This window comes from Protomyctophum bolini (assembly GCF_963924005.1).
Source record: "Protomyctophum bolini genome assembly, chromosome: 5".
Taxonomy (NCBI): domain Eukaryota; kingdom Metazoa; phylum Chordata; class Actinopteri; order Myctophiformes; family Myctophidae; genus Protomyctophum; species Protomyctophum bolini.
The window spans coordinates 27,464,668-27,488,229 of record NC_137866.1 but is presented as its reverse complement, the minus strand read 5'-3'; the positions used below and the strand labels follow the sequence as shown (position 1 = coordinate 27,488,229).

The following is a 23,562-nucleotide window of genomic DNA, read 5'->3' as shown; positions in this document are numbered from 1 at the left end:
AGCAATACAGCATAGCCCGTATCTTTGCTTCTGTTAGAGCTATAATAATAATATTGGTGCCAAAGTATACGTTTTTAGGGCCAAGGAATCCAATTAAATAGATTTCAAGACTAAAAAATCTAAAAGTTTTCTCGTTACCATGACAACGGGGGCAAAATATGCACATTTCATTCGAAAACATACGTTTTAACAGGGTAACTTTACCCCCCCTTATCCACTAAAACTTTCATTTAGTTTCCTCTTTGGCTTGGAAGTACCTTAGGGTCATAGGAAAAGATTTATCCAAAGACACAAGCTGCATCACCTTTCATTTCTGAATTATACACCTTTTTCAAAATGGCCGCCACCATTTACAGCAATACAGCATAGCCTGTATCTTTGCTTCTGTTAGAGCTATAATAATAATATTTTTGCCAAAGTATAAATTTTTAGGGTCAAGGAATCCAATTAAATAGATTTCAAGAATAAAAAACCCAATAGTTTTCTCGTTACCATGACAATAGCTGTTAAATATGCGAATTTAAATCGTAAAATACGTTTTAACAGGGTAACTTTCCACCCCTCACCCCTAAAACTTTTATTTAGTTTTCCCTTTGGCATGGAAGTGCCTTAGGGCAATTGGAAAAGATTTATCCAAAGAGACGAGTTGCATCACCCTTCATTTACGAAATATACACATTTTTAAAATGGCCGCCACCATTTACAATAATACAGCAGATCTAATGTTTTTGCTTCTGTTATAAAAGTTTACTCATTTCCACTCATATCATCATACATCATCAGCCAATCAGCTGAGCACATTCCGTGCTCATGCACACACGTACACACAAAGCTGTGCATATAGGAGCGCCGCTAAAAAAAACCCAATGTTTTTCTCATTACCGTCACCATCCATCCATCCATCTTCAACCGCTTATCCGTAGTCGGGTCGCGGGGGCAACAGCTCCACCAGAGAGCTCCAGACTTCCCTCTCCAGATCAACATTAGTGACTTCCTCCTGGGGGATTCTGAGACGTTCCAAGGCCTGTGAGTCGATGTATTTCCTCCAACTGCGCCTTGGTCTGCTCCGGGGTCTCTTCCCAGTGGGACGTGTGTCGAGGACCTCCCTAGGGAGGCGGCCGAGAGGCATCCTAACCAGATGCGCGAACCACCCCAGCTGACTCCGAAGGCGAAGGAGCAGCGGTTCTACTCCGAGTCTCTCTCGTGTGACTGAACTTCTCACCCTATCTCTAAGGGAGATGCCAGCCACCCGTCGAAGAAAACTCATTTCTGCCGCTTGTATTCGTGACCTTATTCTTTTCGGTCATGACCCACACTTCATGGCCATAGGTGAGAGTAGGAACGAAGATTGCTCGGTAGACGGAGAGCTTTGCCTTCTGGCTCAACTCTCTTTTTGTCACAACAGTGCGGTACAGGGACTGCAATACCGCCCCTGCTGAGTACCATGGCCTCAGATTTGGAGATGCTGATCTCTTCCCATGGCCACCACACACTCGACAACATAATCTGCAAAAAGCAGTGAAGCAACCCTTAGCTCCCCGAAGCGTACCCTCTCCTCCACGACTGCGTCTCGAAATCCTTCCCTTTCAGGTCATAGGGGCAACAGCTCCACCAGAGCTACAGACTTCCCTCTCCAGAGCAACATTAGTAACTTCCTCCTGGGGGATTCAGAGGCGTTCCAAGGTCAATTAATGGTTGTAATCCCTCCATCTCATCCTTGGTCTTCCCAGGGGTCTCCTCCCAGTGGGACGTGCATCGAGGACCTCCCTAAAGGGAGATGCCCGATAAGCATCCTAACCAGATGCCCGAACCACCTAAGATGGCTCCTTTCCAAAATAATAAGCATGACTGAACTTCTCACCCTATCTGTCCCTATGTTGAAAATATGTGTCAAGTGTCAACCAATCCCCTCAACACCCAGAGCCTTCAGCATTTCTTGACGGATCTCACCAACCTCTGAGGCTTTTCCACTGTGGAGTTGCTTAACTGGCTGTCCCGAGTCTCCTGGGATAACATACTGACCATAACTGTTATGGTCAGCCCATGATTGGCACAGAAGTCCAATAACAAGCCACCACTCGGGTTCAGATCAGGGAGATCGTTCCTCCGAAACACGCCACTCCCAAGTGTCTCATTGCCCACGTGCATTGAAGACCCCCAGTAAGACTACAGAATCCCCCACAACAGGTGCCCCATACAGGGCCCCATGTAAGGCACCTTGAAAATGCTGCATGTCAGAGCATACATGGCTCTCTGCAAATACTTGTCTCGTATAAATTATGTGAATAGGATTTGCAACCCCATTGTCATGGTATTGACCCTTATATTATTATTATAGCTCTAACAGAAGCAAAGGTACGGGCTATGCTGTATTGCTGTAAATGGTGGCGGCCATTTTGAAAAAGGTGTATAATTCAGAAATGAAAGGTGATGCAGCTTGTGTCTTTGGATAAATCTTTTCCTATGACCCTAAGGTACTTCCAAGCCAAAGAGGAAGCTAAATGAAAGTTTTAGTGGATAAGGGGGGGTAAAGTTACCCTGTTAAAACGTATGTTTTCGAATGAAATGTGCATATTTTACCCCCGTTGTCATGGTAACGAGAAAACTTTTCGATTTTTTTAGTCTTGAAATCTATTTAATTGGATTCCTTGACCCTAAAAATTTATACTTTGGCACCAATATTATTATTATAGCTCTAACAGAAGCAAAGGTACGGGCTATGCTGTATTGCTGTAAATGGTGGCGGCCATTTTGAAAAAGGTGTATAATTCAGAAATGAAAGGTGATGCAGCTTGTGTCTTTGGATAAATCTTTTCCTATGACCCTAAGGTACTTCCAAGCCAAAGAGGAAACTAAATGAAAGTTTTAGTGGATAAGGGGGGGTAAAGTTACCCTGTTAAAACGTATGTTTTCGAATTAAATGTGCATATTTTACCCCCGTTGTCATGGTAACGAGAAAACTTTTAGATTTTTTAGTCTTGAAATCTATTTAATTGGATTCCTTGACCCTAAAAATGTATACTTTGGCACCAATATTATTATTATAGCTCTAACAGAAGCAAAGATACAGGCTATGCTGTATTGCTGTAAATGGTGGCGGCCATTTTGAAAAAGGTGTACAATTCAGAAATGAAAGGTAATGCAGCTTGTGTCTTTGGATAAATCTTTTCCTATGATCCTAAGGTACTTCCATGCCAAAAAGGTTCTCTGCATCATGACTTGAAGTTAACGGCGAAAAAATCGGCCTTAAATCTTCCACTACTCTCTCTCATCGCTCCTTCTCGGTGCTGTCAAAAACCTCTTCAGCCCTCTAATCCTTCACTCTTCAATGGTATGGGTATGTGCATGCATAAAGTGACTGGCAAAACCGAGTGGCAAAGTGAGTTTACCGTCGTTTAACGTAATTTATTGGAATCAGATGGGACTTTTCTAGACCAGAAAGTAGTTTTTGTCAATCATGGTGTTCCCGCATAACTTCTGGGTATGATGATGATGTCACACGCATACCCTCTAGTCTATAGTGAAGAATCCATCCATCCATCCTTTCTCTGTCATTGCTCTCACTCACTTTATCTCTATTCATTAAGAAGGCTTTCATCACATCTTGCTGATAGACACCATCAAAGACTTCATCACCATCATTAACACATTTAGTACCGGAACTGCATCAAAATAAAGGCGTTGCTTGCGCCGGAGTAATCGCCAGAGTAGTGATCGCTTCCATTTTGAAAGCCATGAACCGGAAATACTTTCTTAAAAAAGTTGACTGACAAAGTGCCATCACAATCTCCGATCATCTTAATATATTTATATACGCTACAAAAAGAGTTCATATTTTGCGGGAGAGACGGATGAGGAGCAGAAACGCAGCGCCAGCATATCGATCCATTCATCACCACGGAGAGCGCCCTGGATCAGGAGATACGAGTCATTCTTTCCGCCGCGCTAACATGGGAGTCAATGACAAGCTAATAGTTTCACAGAGCGTTAGCATACGGCAAGCGAAAAGCGAAATGCCAAAAAAAAAAGAAGTAATTATTCTGAATATTATTATCTCGCCCCGCGTCGTTTGGACGTCGCTAGGACGTCCACAGACGTCTAAGGCACCTCTCGGTTCCAATCCTTATGACGTTTCAGGACGTGTTATGTACAAAATGTGTTAAGACTAAGGCCTCTCGTCGTGAAGAATTCATTATAAAGAGGAAGGAGACTCCCTCTGCCCTCACTTCGCTGGCCCATTAAATAGTTTGTATAGTCATTTACTGTACCTAGGGAGGGAGTGTGTGTGTGTGTGTGTGTGTGTGTGTGTGTGTGTGTGTGTGTGTGTGTGTGTGTGTGTGTGTGTGACTGTGTGTGTCGGGGGAGTAGAGGCTGCAGGCTAGGAAAAGCAAAGTGTCAGCACTATACATAACACAACACTAAACCATCTGACGAGGCTGTCTTATAGTAAAGACCAGTCTGGATAGATTGCTAGAGGCAACATTCCACAGGACATGTGGACATTCAGAACTTTTTGGCACCAAGTGGACCACAAATGTACCGACTAGTTTTAATTTCAGTCTTAGTGGGAAGGAAGATGATTGAATGATTGAGCCCTCAGACACTAACCTGTCGTTCCTTTCCCCTTAGAACACAGTCCTCTCTGTTACCAGGTAAGGGTGGCCAGTAGATCTGTGAAAACAGAAGTAAAATGGGGGAAAAGAGTCATAACATGTCACATTTTAATATGGTATAATGTGAAACATATCACAAAAAGAGAACAGCAGCAGAAACAATAAGGAAGAGGAATGAACACCAGAGAGAGAGAGAGAGAGAGAGAGAGAGAGAGAGAGAGAGAGAGAGAGAGAGAGAGAGAGAGAGAGAGAGAGAGAGAGAGAAGAGAAATAGTCATAACTTGTCATGTTTCAATATTTTTTAATGAAACACCATATAGAAAACAGCAGCGGAAAATAAATGAAGGACAAAGAGACAAAGAAAGACAGAATGTATGGCAGAGAGGCAACCAAACAGGAGGAGGAGGAGGAGGAGGAGGAGAGATGGAGAATGAAATACATTGAAATGTTAAAAGACCTGAACATGATTAAGGACTTCACAATGTTGGCAGCATTGCTGAGCAGCCACTTTTAATCACGGCAATGTGGAATTAAAGCAACACAGGCTTTATGGGCTGAGCTGCATGCACATCATACGCAGCAAGCCATACAAATTAGCAGGAAATGTATCTCAGGGGAGACTATAGCGATGAGCAAATATGTACAGTATCAGTTCTGCAAGCATAACAAAAACTGTACACTGACAAGTTACAAGAGACGCTCCAATGTTGGGTGAGAGAAAGCTCTTCTTCACCAAACCAATAAATAGATCATCTCTACCAGTGGTTCTCGACCAGTGGTCCGGGGACCACCAAATTATTGTTAAAGGACCACTTCACCACTTTTCAACCTATCTTCATATAATAGGTCCTCACTAATAATCTTGAAAAAAATGGCGCAATTTTTTTCTACTCGGTCCGTGTCTCATAGGAGGGCTGTGGGCAGTTCAGAAACCGTCTTCCAGTGACATCATCGATGGGGAATACAAGCTAATAAAAACTGCAGGCTTTCTAGTCCTGAAAAGTTGCAATGCGAAAATGGAAGCAATCGTTCTCACGATAATGAAAACCTAAGTCTAAACAATCCAGAATATACAATTACAGAATGTAGAGTAATTGATATTTTGATTGACGCCTGTTCTCTCTCCTATAGTACCATCATATTATGATGGATTCTATATTATAGAATCTATATCCCATCAAAATGGTGGTCCGTGGCTCAAATACTGAATAAATAATGGACCTTGATATGAAAAGGGTTGAAAAGCCCTGATCTACACACAAGGCTAATCTGGCCTTTACAATAATCTCTTTTCAACAATACAGATCTCCACGCTGGAAATCCCCCGTACAGTACAGTACAGTACAGTACGGTGTTCCGTTCCGCCAACTCAACGAGGAGCAAAGGTGAATCGTCAGATAAGCGTTTAACCCATTCTGACCTGAGATCAGATTCTAAAAATGACAGTTTTCTGAAAAAGCCATGTTTCTGTGTCAGTCGTTCTTGGATACTTTTTAAATAGCAGACCTACAAGCTTGTAGATCTGATATTTTTAAATAGCTAAAGCATAACGTAATGCTAACACCAAAATGGGTTCCCGCCTAAAATGGGTTAATTAGATTTTGGCCGGGGACAATGGAATGGAATTTCACACTACAGGCTCGCCACGAGGAAATATTAAAGACATTGTTCCCTTGATTAGGATAACCTCTCTCTAAGTATTAGTTACGAAATAAGCGTTTAATACCAAGCATATGTTCTGTCTGAGGGAGGTTGATGTCAGAGAGAATACACTGTATGGAACAGATTTATTTTTTATTTTTTCAGTAGAAACCAAATTGCCCATGATTAGGAAATACCCAATCTGATATGGTATTTAATTTATATACATAATTCTGTAGCGCAGGCCCTGTCTGAGACAATGGAACAGAATGACACGCTGCTTTTCAACCGCAACACCTGCAAATTAAAACGGAATTGTTCTTTAATGAGCAAAAAATCTCTCCAAGTATTTAGTTTCCAAAAAGTATGTTGAAAGTAAATGCTACTATCCACCTTTACCACATGGAAAATGGAGATCTATTAGCCCTTCATATGGAATTTCCTTCCATTGGCTCATTGTATAGATTTTCCTTGACCATGTACCTTATGTGCATGCTGACAGTGACTGTGCAGTGTAGTGATCTGTCAAAAATTTAGTTGAGTACGTGCGTGTATGCGTGCGTGTGTCACATGCATGCACCCACGCACAATATTCCAACTGTACTTACTCTCAGCATCAGTACATGAAAACAAAAAAGAATGGATTAATCTACAGTAAGTCTCTCCGCAAGAAAAAATTAATTAAATTGTCCATGACGAGCAGATCTAATTTAGTCAAATATGTAATATTTAGTGCCAAAAGGTGCAATAGAGTTTGTATTGACTACCACAGAGCAGATCTAAAACAATGCATCCTTGTTTGGTTCACTAGGGAACACGCTTTTCTTTGGCTTTGTGTGTGTGTGTGTGTGTGTGTGTGTGTGTGTGTGTGTGTGTGTGTGTGTGTGTGTGTGTGTGTGTGTGTGTGTGTGTGTGTGTGTGAGTGAAACAGTGAGGGAGTGAAACAACAACTTGCAGAGAGTATCAAATTGAAACACAGCATCAAAATGAGAGACAATATGAATATTGTGCTGGAGAATCAGAGCCAATGAAACTCTTCAGACCTCCCAGGTCTCCTTGCTCATAATGTACAGGCTTTCATATCAGCATTAAAAGTTTGTGACAGATTTATCTCCCACGTTATAAATCACACTTTATCATGGCCGCCTTAAATGGGCAGACTAATACAGCCTTAACCCATTTTGACCTGAGGACGATTCTACAAATGCAGTTTTCTGAAAAACCTGTCGTTCTCAAACATTTTCTTGTGAAGGACCCCCAAAAATATATGAAATTGGCCGTCGACCCCCCCCCCCCCCCCCCCAAGAAGCAAAGATTTTAGTTAAAAACGTTCGCTCTGAAAGAATATATTCAAACATTTGGGCCACATTTTCACGATTTTTCAAAGAATAGCAGACCTACAAGCTTGTAGCGTGGCACTTGGTGCCGTGCTATGAGCTTGTAGATCTGCTATTTTTAAATAGCTAAAGCATACTGTAACATAATGCTTAAAACACCAAAAAGCGTTCCCGCCCAGAATGGTCTAATACAGCCTTAAGCTTGTCTAAATCCTGGCTAAAGACCTACATCTCTGACATGTGGTCATCTTTATCCGGAGCCTTATAGCCATAAACGCTGTGATATTAAGGTCTGGAAGTGCTTTAGCCAGGCCTCTCCACTGCAGTGATGCAGTGGAGGGTAACTTCTCCTAAACTCAGGAAATCCATTCCACCTCGTTACATTAATGAAATGCATTTCAAAGCTGATCTCTTACATCAAGTCATAATGGATTCAGAGAAGGTAGATCAAAACTGAGGTAAGTTTCAAAAGAATAAGCAAATAAGTATAAAAAGTTATCTGATTGTACAATTACCAGTTTAGGCATTTAGCAGATGCAGTTAATCAAAGCGACTTTGAAGTTGCTGCAAAAAGTTGATTAGGAGTTTAGTGTTGTGTTTTTGGGTCTCATACACGTTGTGTGTGTACAGTATGTTGTGTGAGTTCACCATGGCAACAGGGCCTACAGGACCTACAGTAAGAACACATTTATAATCAAATGGCATTGTGATGGCAAACAATGGGACTGGGACATATCGTTAAGACTTCTTTTGCCCAGGAATCTTTCAGAATAAAGGCGCTAGAGTGCCCAGCAGATGAGGCAGATTTTACTCTGAAAAGCCCCGCCTTCCATTTCCCCCTCTAAACCGGGAGGTATAATGTTCCATTACGACCTCGCGCTGTCAAGTCTCTTCTCTCTCTAGAAGCGTTAATATCGTCGTTCTGATCAGAACCATGGAGAGCAACGGTTTTGTCGGGCTATAAACAAGGAAGTGAACGGATTTTAGCCGGTGCAATTCCAAAGTAGTCTGGAGACGTCCGACTCTTTTGACGGGTTCAAAGGATTATCTCTTAGCTGCCAACGGCATCCATCTTGAAACGAACGAGAGATAAACAAACAGTTGAAAAACGCTCATCTGATCATAGTCCCATAATAGCCGTGATCTTCAGCGGACTATATATCCTCTGATTTGGTGAGATGAGATAAAGTATGATGGCACTAAAAGGCTGGCGCATCACTCTGGTTGGCATATTATCATCTCGCATGCTAGTTGGGGACCCGATTGAGCGACGGACAGGATGTGCTCTTACTACTACTGTAGTAAAACCTGGCATGTAGGAATCGATGGGGATAAAATATATATGTGTGTCATGCCTGCTATAGCCAATGGATTATACAGTATATGCACAAATATGCATTATATTTGTCTGAAACCAATGGTCTCAATCACTGGAACTCAGTCATCTGTGGCGGAACTGACAGAAGTCATTACATTTACAAAACCCAGGAGGATGTTCCATACTGTGAGATTACAGAGTACAAAGGTGATGCAATGCAGTAGGTACGAGACCGAGTCAGAACATAATGATGTCAACGTCCATATGTTTCAGTCAGATTGCATGCATTGATAGCGTATAGCGTTGAGTCAACGTTTTCTTCAAAGTAGCACACATTACATTGATTTAAGTCACAATAACTCAGGCTCTGTTAAAAGCCTGGCTCACCAACTTAAAATGGTGTAAATCATCCAGACACGTCACACACTGGACATCTAAAACATGCCTCACTGATATTTATTTAAAATTAAATCAGGGATGGTCTAATCTCTGGCTAGATACACGTATAGCATGAATTAAACCAAGTCATCTGTGGCGTTCTTTATGGCTGATATCATTGAACCAGTGTAAACAAGAAAGCATTCTTATGCATTCCTGAGTGAGATTTATATGCTGTGAAGCCTGGCTTGCAACGGTGCAAATCAGTGAAATGCCTGACTGATATGAATCTGGACCCATCTAAACTATGACCTGCTATCATCTCACTTTAGGTTTCCACATAAATCGCATTGTCCACGACGCATGGAAAATAAATGTCCCCACTATGTAAAGCAACTGAGTATTTAGCAAAATCACACCCGTGTGAAGTGGGGGGCGCTCTTATCATCATTCTCCATTCATTGTCAATGGGAATTTAATGTTTGGACAAGAATCTACACTATAGCTAAATATAGGAGGTGCTAGAGCCCCTCAAAAATAAAACCGAGGCATTATAATTATTATTGTTAAACCAGTGCCTGGCTGTAGAGCAGTGAGTCAGTAACGATGGAAGTTGGAGATCCATGCCCCACCCGGCTATGCAATACCTGTTGTACCCGTGTCAGAGTACCCGTCCATGTCCCTTTTATGCCCATGTATGGAAATGTCTGTATCTGTCTCCCTTTATTCCTATATGGAGTTCTGTGTCAGACATGCCCAAATATGGAGTGTTGTGAAGTCAGAAGAGGCCAGCTCCATACAGTATATGGAGCCTGGGCAGGGGCCCTATCCAGAACCTAGGCAGAGGCCTTTTGTGGCGGTTCTGGACAACTGTGGGTTTGACTGACTCGGTTTGATCGACTTGACACTCCCTGTCGGGGTGTGGAACGCGTAGTATTTAGCCATGGTGTTTCCTGTGTCATTAACCATTAACAATGGCGGGTTTTAAATTAATTAAGTTCATTATTTATTTTCTAATACGTTTTCTCCCATGTCCTTGGAGGGGAAAAAAGAGATTGGGGGCATATCGTCCAAAGGATGTTAAAATAACAAAAAGGAAAGACGACAAAATCGTACGTTTTGTTTTTGTGGGAAATATAAGCCTTTAAATTCTATAATTATGCCGTTTCAAATTCCAACAGAATCTGTTATTTCAACAAATCACATCATTTATAGGTCAAAGGGACAACATATTACCATATGGATAGTAGAACTAATACAGTCTCCAAGTCGTCTCCCCCTTTCAACCCCACACAGTAAAAGCCAGTGTTCATCTCAGAGGGTGTTGTTTTGGTCGACTAAAACTAAGACGAAAATTGCTCGTCGACTACCTTTTTTCACTGGCGAAAACTAAATGGAAACTAAATGAAAACAAGCCATGATGACTAAAACTAAGACTAAACTAGAGCTGCACTCTGCCGAGTGCATACTTGCTTGTTGCACACTAGTAGGCCATAAATGGCCTACTAGTGCGCAAGCAGAGCGCGCAAGTACTTTCGACCGCTGGAAACTATCACATCTCAGTATCTCTGTGAAGGAACGTTTGAAATGTATAATCATTACGTGTAACTATTTGCTATCTAACTACTTTTTTACAGAAAAATGAATCATTGATATGTGATGAAAAAAAAAGAAGATTTACAAATTACAAATCACATTACAACTACATACAGAGTATGTAGTTGTAATTTGATTAGCAGTATACTGTGGTTACTTGGTTCCAAAAAGTGAAGCCAACCGTAAGTCTGTGCCTGGTTTGCTGGGACCAGTTACAACATTACGTCATCGTTGAGAACTGGGCCCATAGTACATGGTGTGTATATGTATGACTAGCTCTCAGTGATGACGTAAGAGATATGGTCATCTGTGTAGTCTGGTCCCAGCAGACCAGGCACAGATTTACAAATTACAAATCACATTACAACTACATACAGAGTATGTAGTTGTAATTTGATTAGCAGTATACTGTGGTTACTTGGTTCCAAAAAGTGAAGCCAAGTTTTTTTCAACCGTAAGTCTGTGCCTGGTTTGCTGGGACCAGTTACAACATTACGTCATCCTTGAGAGAGTACATGGTGTGTATATGACGTAATGTTGTAACTTGTAACTTGTAACATTACGTCATATACACACCATGTACTCTCTCAAGGATGACGTAATGTTGTAACTGGTCCCAGCAAACCAGGCACAGACTTACGGTTGAAGAAAACTTGGCTTCACTTCGAAGAGACCAAGCGAAATGATTACTTGCGCGCTCTGCTTGCGCAAGTAACTAGAACTGCACTCTGCCGAGTGCATACTTGCTTGTTGCACACTAGTAGGCCATAAATGGCCTACTAGTGCGCAAGCAGAGCGCGCAAGTACTTTCGACCGCTGGAAACTATCACATCTCAGTATCTCTGTGAAGGAACGTTTGAAATGTATAATCATTACGTGTAACTATTTGCTACCTAACTACTTTTTACAGAAAAATGAATCATTGATATGTGATGAAAAAAAAGGTATATAAACTGAATTAAAATATATTATACAGTATAATTATTTTATTACTTCAAATTAATTTTGTACTATAGTGATATTAATACTAAATCATGATCAGAGTAATATGTGTCTGTAACTTCAATTTCTGTAATAATACTTTCAAATAATTGTACTTTAATAATTGTTTAAAGCCTAATCTTGACATGAAGGTCTTTATATTTATATCTTTTTCAGTATAATGGTCTTCATTGAAATCTCCTATTATCATAATTGTGGAAGTCGGAGATGATAGATACTTTACCATTTTTTTGAGAAATGTGTTTAATTCCGAAAGGTTTGTTTTAGGTGATCTGTACATAAGAATGATATATAGATCTTTATTTTTTACATGTATACATACGTGTTCTACTTTTTTCATCAGTTGTAATTTGATTAGCAGTATACTGTGGTTACTTGGTTCCAAAAAGTGACAGACAAGTTTTTTTCAACCGTAAGTCTGTGCCTGGTTTGCTGGGACCAGTTACCACATTACGTCATCGTTGAGAGCTGGGACCAGAGTACATGGTGTGTATATGTATGACTAGCTCTCAGTGATGACGTAAGAGAAATGGTCATCTGTGTAATCTGGTCCCACCAGATACCACATTACGTCATCGTTGAGAGCTGGGACCAGAGTACACGGTGTGTGTATATGTATGACTAGCTCTCAGTGATGACGTAAGAGATATGGTCATCTGTGTAGTCTGGTCCCAGCAGACCAGGCACAGATTTACAAATTACAAATCACATTACAACTACATACAGAGTATGTAGTTGTAATTTGATTAGCAGTATACTGTGGTTACTTGGTTCCAAAAAGTGAAGCCAAGTTTTTTTCAACCGTAAGTCTGTGCCTGGTTTGCTGGGACCAGTTACAACATTACGTCATCGTTGAGAACTGGGACCAGAGTACATGGTGTGTATATGTATGACTAGCTCTCAGTGATGACGTAAGAGATATGGTCATCTGTGTAGTCTGGTCCCAGCAGACCAGGCACAGATTTACAAATTTCAAATCACATTACAACTACATACAGAGTATGTAGTTGTAATTTGATTAGCAGTATACTGTGGTTACTTGGTTCCAAAAAGTGAAGCCAAGTTTTTTTCAACCGTAAGTCTGTGCCTGGTTTGCTGGGACCAGTTACAACATTACGTCATCGTTGAGAACTGGGACCAGAGTACATGGTGTGTATATGTATGACTAGCTCTCAGTGATGACGTAAGAGATATGGTCATCTGTGTAGTCTGGTCCGAGCAGACCAGGCACAGATTTACAAATTACAAATCACATTACAACTACATACAGAGTATGTAGTTGTAATTTGATTAGCAGTATACTGTGGTTACTTGGTTCCAAAAAGTGAAGCCAAGTTTTTTTCAACCGTAAGTCTGTGCCTGGTTTGCTGGGACCAGTTACAACATTACGTCATCGTTGAGAACTGGGACCAGAGTACATGGTGTGTATATGTATGACTAGCTCTCAGTGATGACGTAAGAGATATGGTCATCTGTGTAGTCTGTTCCCAGCAGACCAGGCACAGATTTACAAATTACAAATCACATTACAACTACATACAGAGTATGTAGTTGTAATTTGATTAGCAGTATACTGTGGTTACTTTGTTCCAAAAAGTGAAGCCAAGTTTTTTTCAACCGTAAGTCTGTGCCTGGTTTGCTGGGACCAGTTACAACATTACGTCATCGTTGAGAACTGGGACCAGAGTACATGGTGTGTATATGACGTAATGTGTAACTTGTAACTAGTCCCAGCAAACCAGGCACAGACTTACGGTTGAAGAAAACTTGGCTTCACTTCGAAGAGACCAAGCGAAATGATTACTTGCGCGCTCTGCTTGCGCAAGTAATATATTGACAATTTTGTCAACAAATACAAACTAGACTAAAATGTTAGAAAGGGACAGATCCAGTGTGTAGTAAAGTGTAAAATCAGTCATTACGACGGCCTCAAGGCGCGACAAAATACATTTTAGTCGACTAAATCAACTGTAGATTTAGTCGACTAAAATCTTATGATATTTAGTCGACTAAAACTAGACTAACACTAACACATTCCAAGTGACTAAAATGTGACTAAAACGAAATGTTTCATTCCAAAGACTATGACTAAACTAAATTAGAAATGTGCTGCCAAAAACAACAGATATTCTCAGAGGGTGTAAAAATGGACATACAGTATATTGCACAGAACGGAGCCACACAACCAGACAAAATGAAAGAGTCTTTGTTGCAAGCATGGTTTATGAGCCAAATTAAATCATTCTGAACGTTTTATACCATAACTGAAAGTGGCGTATGTGAGTCCAATCATATCTGTTTATGTGAATCGGCACCAGTGCAGTTGATGGAATATATTCAACATAACATGAACATTTACATGAGACTAATCAGTATTTATTTGACTTTTTTCCCCCCATATCATTATAATTAGGGCTGTTGATTTTCTTCCCGGATTTGATTTGTTTCAGATCGAGGTTCTTAACGAGGACTGCTGGTAGAGGTGCTGGAATGGTTTAACCCATTCTGGACGGTAAACCCTGTGTTTTAAGCATTATGTTATACTTTACAAAAATAGCAGATCAACAAGCTCATAGCACGGCACCGAGGGCCACGCTAAGAGCTTGTAGATCTGCTATTTTTTTACTCAAATCTTTGCTTCTGGGGGGTCCCTGAAACAACATATTTTCAAATGTGGGTCGGTGGCCAATTCCACATAGGGGGTCCTTGACATGACATAGTTTGAGAACCACTGACATAGAAACATGACTTCGGAAAACTGTCATGATTTAGAAGGCATTTGTAGAACCTGGTGTCAGTCCTAAACGGGTTAATAGATCCATGGCTTATATTCAACCACAGCCTCTGTATTACTGATTTTACTGCACTTCGTTACACATTTCATGATCAGGTTTATTACAGAGTGGGTGATAAGCCCCAGATTGGACAACACCACCCGAATGTTAGTGGGCAGATGAGAGGAAGGCTTGGACGGCAGGCCCGGTTTTCATTGATTTCACAATGGCTCGATTGTTTGCAGTTGGCAATACCAATAGATCTTCAAAATGCTTTTGGGTGGAGTCTTTGAATAGGAGACAATTGAACGCTGTACAGTGAGAATTGGCATCACACTGAATAAAGGCAACAGGCAATGAATTGAAAGAACTCAACCACATTTAATACAATTACTTTATACTTCCATTATATCAGGAAGGAACATATGATGCAGCCAAAGTGCGTCACAGCTGAACACTGCTGAAGCATATTGGAGCTATACTGTCCACAATGTAATCTAATTAAAGCAGAGGATAGTTAATTTAACACTAGCTGGGTGTGACCTAATCCAAGCCTATACTCATTAGAGAAAGAAGCTTCCGCAGGAAAAACCCTGGATCATCAAAACACTACAGATCAGCTCAAATGCTGGATAAATCTGTAACGCTGGTGTTCATTTTAAGTGGGACAGACTGTACACAGAAAAATCCCCACACAGCAAAATTCCTGTCTTCATTTATTCATTTGTAAGTGTACAAATAGAACCAAATGGACCCTGCAGATAAAGCACCCATTCTACTGTATATATTATATTATTGTGACCTTTACCTGTACACTGCCTGTGTCTAAATAATCCATCTCAGTAAAGACAAACAACACCAAAGATGGATGAAAAAAAGTCTGTCTGTCCTGCTTTTAACAGATCTTGTGGATATGCAGCCTATACAGTATATATACCCTTCTGTCGTCACTGGATTCACTGAATGAATGTCGTTTCACAATGTTTGGCTCTGGTAGATGCATGGCATTGAACTGGAAGAACTTTTCAACCATTGTCTCCATTACACTTTTACTGTACACAGCTATCTGAGGAGGGGAGGGGAGGGGAGATTCAGCCAGCTTTATACCAAGAAAGAGAGGGATGAGAGGAGGATGAAGGGGGGTTTAAGAATGGATGAGGTGGGTGAGATCTGGCTATGTGCTTAAACTGCTCATTCCTTTCTTTGTCTCATCTCCTCCCTCCTGTTTCAGCCTTCTCTCCAACTCCCCCACAACACACGCACGCACGCACACTCGCACACACACACACACACACACACACACACACACACACACACACTCGCACACACACACACACACACACACACACACACACACACACACACACACACACGCACACGCACAAGCACACACACACGCACACGCACACACACGGCAGGATTCTACCACTGGGTAGAAACCAGTGAACAGAGAACATACTGTGGATTACGTTGTGCAGGTAATTAGACAAACGCAATACCTTTTGCATTCCCATTGCTGGTCTGCTGCTAGGATGATTTAAAAAAAGAAAAGAAAATGCTTGCTGCTTTAAAAGCACTCACAATCTCCATGTGTGCGTGAGTTCTAAATAATGTAAACCCTGTAAAGTCTCTGAAAATAAATATCAAAAGACGTGCTCACAACAAATCACAGCTAATACGGCATCTACAAGGACAAATGAATAAATGATCATAAGCACTCCAAACAGAAATATATTGTATATTTTCTTTATGATGTTGGCAGATGTTTTCTTCTTTATGTTGCGTATAACCTCGCAAACAAAGCTCAACCTCAACACTGAGGCCATGTTCAGACTGGCAGCACAAATATGATTTTTGGCATATCCGAATTGGAATCAGATTTGTTTTGTTAGGTCTGAACAGCAAAAACACACATGGAAGCTGTTTTCTTTTTCTTTTTTTTCTCAATCTCGATGCTATATACCCACTCAAGTCAGGCATCAACCTCTCCAAAATGTCACTCAAAAAGCAAACGCGAGGTTCGAGGAATTTTAACTTAAACGAGAATTCCATGCTAGAAGGCTTTCTTACTGTACCTTTATTTGTAGTTGTTACGTCCCCGCCAAAGAGGTCCAGGTGTTATTTTGTGCAAAAGTGCATTATTTGGCCATTTCCCCTACCATAAGTCCTCAATGAATTGCATTGAATTGAATGGGGCTATGGGGTGTTGCGCTAATTCGCCTATTTCCATCGCTCAAAAATATTTTCTTTACTACTTATTTCGATGGAAATAAGCGAATTAGCACAAAAACCCAACCCCCATCGAGGGCTTATATTAGGGGAAATAGCCAATAATGCACTTTTGCACAAAATAACACCTGGACCTCTTTGTTGGGGACTTAACTACAAATAAAGGTAAGACAGCCTGCTAGCATGGAATTCTCCTTTAAGCTGTTGAAGAAGTGAGTGTGTTATGGAAGACATGGCGAGCAACAGTCCCTGGACAGAGGAGGAATAACCTGTCTGCTAACACTAAACTGACCGTTTGTGATGCTACTGTACATTAACACATATTGCTGGGTGATCCTATGGAAACCCGTCACGGACCCCTGCTGGTCCCCGGGCCCCACATTGAGAACCACTGATCTAACATACATTTCAGGTTGTTGTGGTACTATAAGGCTGTATTATCTTTCTTATGTGTCCAACCGAAACAATGGCGTCTGAGTTTTGCTTAGCTTTGGCAAGGTGATACATGTACCTTTCACTGTCTATAGATATCATCACACCAGGGTAAAATTGTATGCAGCTGTGCTGAATATACACATAGCTGATGTAATAATATATGGATGTTTATAGATAACTGGAGCATAACTGATATGGACTGGAATAAGGGAGAAGCTACATGAATTGGCTAGAAAGCAGGTAAATGAAATCCCTTGTTTGAGCAAATAAATTGTCGGTTATTTTTGGTTTATACAATGTGCTTCCTGTATATCTTAGAGTTACTAAATGGCCTGCTTTCAAGTACTGATTATTTTTCCACAATAGAGCTATAGTGAAATGAAGTCTTCTAATGAGGTTCAGCTGCGAAGCTCTGCTCAAGCTGCTGTTGTTACTGTACGTCACATGCATCTGGGAGTTGATATACCGTACTGTACGGTTCAACAATAACTTCATCAATGCCAGCCTCTGTGTCTTTCTCTCTGCCTCGTCTCCTCAAGTCCTCTTGTCCCTGTTCCTCTCCATTTCTCGTCCTTTTGCCAATTCTGTTTCCACCTATTACTCCCTCTATCTCTCAACCTTCCCTCGCTCGCGCCCTCTCACTCTCCCCCTTAAACTAATCAAATCCCTTGGTTGCGGAGCCAGAAGCCCTGTGTTTCATCCTTGTTTGATGACAGAGGAACTCTGTTGAACTGCACTTAATGGATCTGACTCCTGAATTCCAAGTCATTCCTCATGTCTTCGTCGCGTGTCAAGAGAGAGTGACTGTAATTCTTCCACTCCAACACGCAGTGTTTGACAACTCTTTGATGACAAATATGCATGTAGATGAAAGGTGACGCCTAAGAGAAACCAAGCGTAAGCGGAGCTGATTTATGACCAGCTACAGTTTTACAGGTGTTTCAGTGTGCGTGTGTGTGTGTGTGTGTGTGTGTGTGTGTGTGTGTGTGTGTGTGTGTATGAAGTCATCTAAATGTTTTGGAAAGGTCATTCAGACGTGAGGTGAGGTATGCTTGCATAGAGGTGAGATTGGCAGACTGTGTGAGGAGTTAGACCAAATGGCCAATAGGAGACCAGATCCCAAACCTTTGCATATGTGTTCTCAGTATGACCTTACTGTTCTAACATCACTTCATTTCACTCAAGTAAAAAGTGGGGCGCCCAGCCACCCTCTGTATTTATATTGGCCATTTGACGTCTCACATCGTCAATGATTGTTTTGTTGCCCTAAAATATTAAAAGTCCATAGCCTTTGGCTGTCATTCAATTGTTGTTTAAAGTGCTCTAAACAAACATATGCCATATGATGTAATTTCAAGCGCCCCTCGCCTCAAAAATACATTTAGAGTCGGTCGGATCAGCAGCAAACTGTACAATGACAAAATGACCAAAACACAAATGTGAAATATGCTATACAATATGCACATAGAAATATTATGCATGTTGCATCAGTACACATATTATAAGGCAAGGCCTATAATCTACCAGTACATTAAATATAAGAGGCCTGTTACAGAAGGTAACAGGTACCGTCGCCCATAATCCATCTTGCCCTCGTTTTTTTCCCCCGCCAACCACACTCCGACCACTCGGTGCGGCGGTTCTTGTATTCTTTATTTAGTTTTACTGAGAATAAGGTTAGAAATACGTTTAGGGTTAATGGTAATGCAATGCATTACCTGAGGGGCATGCGTTCCCAATGGGCATCGCCCTAGTATGTATAGCGCTAGCTGTTTCTTGTGTCTGTCCGTATCTACTAACTACAGTAAATGTGATTCTTATTAAGATGTGGTAAATGCGGAAAAGCCAGACGTTATAGCATCACAGCTGCAACTACCCAGCGTGTCCCGTCGACAACCCTCCAGCAGGAATGTGGAACTAAGTTCTTTGCCACAAAAGATGCAATATAGCCCCGACGCTGTTCACCCAGCGTCTATTACTGTGACAGACAGAAAACCACTCGTCTGCCTGCACACATACTGCGCACCGCTGCTGGTGCTGGATTCAGTCTCGACAGAGCACTTTCCTACGCTGTCTCCCTCTCATAACCTCTCAAATAAGACATTGAAGCCTATTGAAGTAGGAACTGGAGTACAGCATGTAAAGGGGGCTCTGTTTCTATGTTATTGTGTCTTGTGGTGTCTGATTTTTGTATTTATTGTAGCGTGTCGTTGTGTCATGTGGTGCTTAATTGTGTATTTGCTGTAGCACGTCTGTTTCTAATTCTACCACAGTGAGGCTGTAGGCACTTTTCCTACATACAAACAATCATCCTATTCTATTTTATTATTATATTCAACTACTGCTCTATTCCATTCTAATCAACCTTTCTAAGAGCATTCTATCTTATTCTATCTCACTCCATTCTTATCCTATGGCATTCTATTCTAAATGTATCTCAATCAATTTGAACCCTACCATGCTCGATTCTATTCCATTAAATTCTACTTCACGCTTTGTAATCGGTTCTCTCACTGCATTATATTCTACCACCGTATTCCATTCTAATCCATAGTGTAAAGCAGTGGTTCTCAAAGAGGGGTCTGGGAACACCCAGGGGTCCTTGGGGATTTACGGATCTTTAACTCAGAGGCCCCTTTTCCACCGCTTGGTTTCCAATGGGAACCGGTTCAGTTCTTTTTGGTTCTTAGTCCATGAGCCAGAGCTCCAAAATTGGAACGTTAATTATGAATTGAGTGTGCAAAACCATACCTATATTAGATTGTTATCACCACGAAACTTCCCCAATTGATTACTTACACGAAGACAATGATTTATTGTATTACAAATTTTACATTTTTAAATATGCAAATGAGGCATTATGTAGGAAAATATGCAAAATAATAGAAACCATGAAAAAGCTACTACTGTGGAAAGGTTCATGTATTAATTTACTTGTATTGATCCTATAAACAATTTAATATAGGTCTAGTTTTTTCCACCAAACCAAAAAGAACTGAACCGGTTCCCATTGGGAACAAACCGGTGGAAAGGGGGTCAGTGTACAAATGAGGGTCCATTTGGTTCCATCTGTACCCTGTCTGAGGTAGGACTTTACAGTGTAGATTGGAAAATTGTATCTGGAGTGGGGGCGTTTGAAGCACTCACCTCTTTAGACTCTGTGCTGCCTGGTCCCAGTGTGAGAGAGTAGAGGACATCTTTCCCCCCTAGGAAGAGGCGGTCGTGGTACTCATCCAGGAAGACGGAGCTTAGAGACAGCTGGCCATGGTGACCACTGAAGATGGAAGACCTGTTGGTGGACAGCAGGTCTGGTAGAGAGAGAGAGAGAGACACACACACAGAGAGAGAGAGAGAGAGAGAGAGAGAGAGAGAGAGAGAGATGTTTTTAATGTGCTTTCATTTCAGAAGAAGAATCATAAACATGCAAGCATGCACGCACCAAAACCAAGACCATAGGAGAGCAGAAGAAGAATGAGACCAATGCCTCCATTGACATTATCACAGGAGGCAGAGAGAAGAAAAGGAGGACAAAACTAAACATAGCTTAATACCATAACCTAATAGCAGTAAAAGATGGAAAATTACCATAATCTGTCCAATATGTGCTGAGATTGAGAGAGAGAGAGAGAGAAAGAGAGAGAGAGAGAGAGACAATTAAAGCTGGAATGGAAGAACAGATCTGGTTCATATTGTTTCTGTGCTTGGGGTTGATCCGGGGAAAGACTCCCTGCAGTGTGAGCGTGTGCGTGCGTGCGTGAATATGAGAGAGAGAGAGAGAGAGAGAGAAACAAGACTAATCGTCAAAAATAAGTCACGCTATACATATGGCGATACCCTAGAGCAGCAAAGCGTCATGAGGTCACTTCTAAGGGTGTGGTCCATCCTCGGGGGAACATGAATGCGTTTGTCAAGTTTCATGGCAATCTGTCCATTATAATAACCAGAGCACACTGCATCCCCTCAGAGTCTCGCACAAGTACACTGCCCACACAGCCAGCATGGTACACTGCCCACACAGCCAGCATGGTACACAGTACACTGCCCACACAGCCAGCATGGTACACTGCCCAGTGCCCACACAGCCAGCATGGTACACTGCCCACACAGCCAGCATGGTACACTGCCCACACTGCCAGCATGGTACACTGCCCACACAGCCAGCATGGTACACTGCCCACACAGCCAGCATGGTACACTGCCCACACTGCCAGCATGGTACACTGCCCACACAGCCAGCATGGTACACTGCCCACACAGCCAGCATGGTACACTGCCCACACAGCTAGCATGGTACACTGCCCACACAGCTAGCATGGTACGCTGCCCACACAGCTAGCATGGTACGCTGCCCACACAGCTAGCATGGTACGCTGCCCACACAGCCAGCATGGTACACTGCCCACACAGCCAGCATGGTACACTGCCCACACAGCTAGCATGGTACACTGCCCACACAGCTAGCATGGTACACTGCCCACACAGCCAGCATGGTACACTGCCCACACAGCCAGCATGGTACACTGCCCACACAGCCAGCATGGTACGCTGCCCACACAGCCAGCATGGTACACTGCCCACACAGCCAGCATGGTACGCTGCCCACACAGCCAGCATGGTACGCTGCCCACACAGCTAGCATGGTACAATGCCCACACAGCTAGCATGGTACAATGCCCACACAGCCAGCATGGTACAATGCCCACACAGCCAGCATGGTACACAGCACACTGCCCACACAGCCAGCATGGTACACTGCCCACACTGCCCACACAGCCAGCATGGTACACTGCCCACACAGCCAGCATGGTACACAGTACACTGCCCACACAGCCAGCATGGTACACAGTACACTGCCCACACAGCCAGCATGGTACACTGCCCACACAGCCAGCATGGTACAATGCCCACACAGACAGCATGGTACACTGCCCACACAGACAGCATGGTACACTGCCCACACAGCCAGCATGGTACGATGCCCACACAGCCAGCATGGTACACTGCCCACACAGCCAGCATGGTACACTGCCCCCCCCCCCCCCCCCCCCCCCCCCCCCCCCCCCCCGCCTACATTTCACATTTGCAAATTCAGTTGGGCTAACATTACGTTGATAGACCTTTTCTCAGAAGTCTTGTTTGAATGCAAAAGGGTATTGCCAGGTCGGATGTCTATATGGATGTCTACATAGTACACTGTATAAAATAAAGTGTCCAGAAAATTAACTAGGTCTAGTATTTCATAAGGTTCCATATTACAATCACAATTGTCCTTTTCTTCCAGAAATCAGGTTCATGAATAATACTGCTCGAATGTGACGCCGCCACCGTTATCTACCCGGAAATATGTGGTGATGTCATGATTATTGCTATTTTCACTTTTCAATGTATGACAATTTGAAAAGCTTACAGTCTATATAATTTTGTAATCTGTAAAATACTGAAAGATGACATGGAGTTCCAGGGGGTCCCCAGCTAAATGATAGTTTTTGGTTCTATTTTGTACACTCCCAGAGTTAAATTAACATTGATTTTACAATATAAATTGGGGTCTCAGAGATATAAATGCCATTAAATGGGGGTCTGTAGACTAATTCATGTAAAACTGGGGGTCCTTGAAATAAACAGGTTGAGAATCACTGCTAGAGCCGTAAAATAAATCTTCTCTTATGGGGGGAGGGGGGTCCCTAGCATATCTTTTGTCCGTGGGATAATGAGTGTCAATTTGGGGGTCCTTGACATGAAAAAGTTTGGGAACAATGGCTCTATACACCAAACACTGGGCCAGGGCCAATGTATGGGCCACAGACAGACACGCACAAGCTGTGCTTCTATAGATATGCTATTTTCACTAGTCTGGGTCCCAGCAGGCTTAATGTCTAATCTCTCATTTGGGTTTCGACCTGAAAGCTTTGGGAACCACTAGCTCTACACACATTCTATCAGATCAGGCCCTGTCACACTTGGGGTGTCCAACTGTCCATGTAATCTCTTGGCTTGTTCAAAAGCAGCTTGGTGAACAGTAGAGGTCTGTGAGTTGTGTGCGTGTGTGTGTGCGTGCGTGTGTGCGTGCGTGTGTGCGTGCGTGCTTGTCGTTGACTGCGGCAGCCACAGTAACGGCGGTGATGATGTGACGTGACGAATGGAGATTAAAGCCATTTTTTTGGGGTGGAGCGCCACATCTGGGTTCCACTAGTCAAGGCACTGAAGTCACTACTGTAAGGAATGACCAGCTCAGTAGA

General features: G+C 42.2%; 1 protein-coding gene across 1 annotated transcript in view; it reads right to left on the bottom strand.

The window, feature by feature from the left end:
• sema3bl (sema domain, immunoglobulin domain (Ig), short basic domain, secreted, (semaphorin) 3bl) overlaps nucleotides 1-23,562 on the bottom strand; it is a gene marked incomplete at its 3' end in the record, with an annotated part of 92,712 nt that overhangs the window by 48,318 nt on the left and 20,832 nt on the right. Inside the window, exons 2-3 of the mRNA XM_080762856.1 lie at nucleotides 20,471-20,631; nucleotides 4,609-4,671 (exon numbers count right to left, since the gene is read on the bottom strand). Of these exons, the coding sequence (XP_080618982.1) occupies nucleotides 4,609-4,671; nucleotides 20,471-20,631 (224 nt within the window). The remainder of the gene's footprint in view (nucleotides 1-4,608; nucleotides 4,672-20,470; nucleotides 20,632-23,562) is intronic.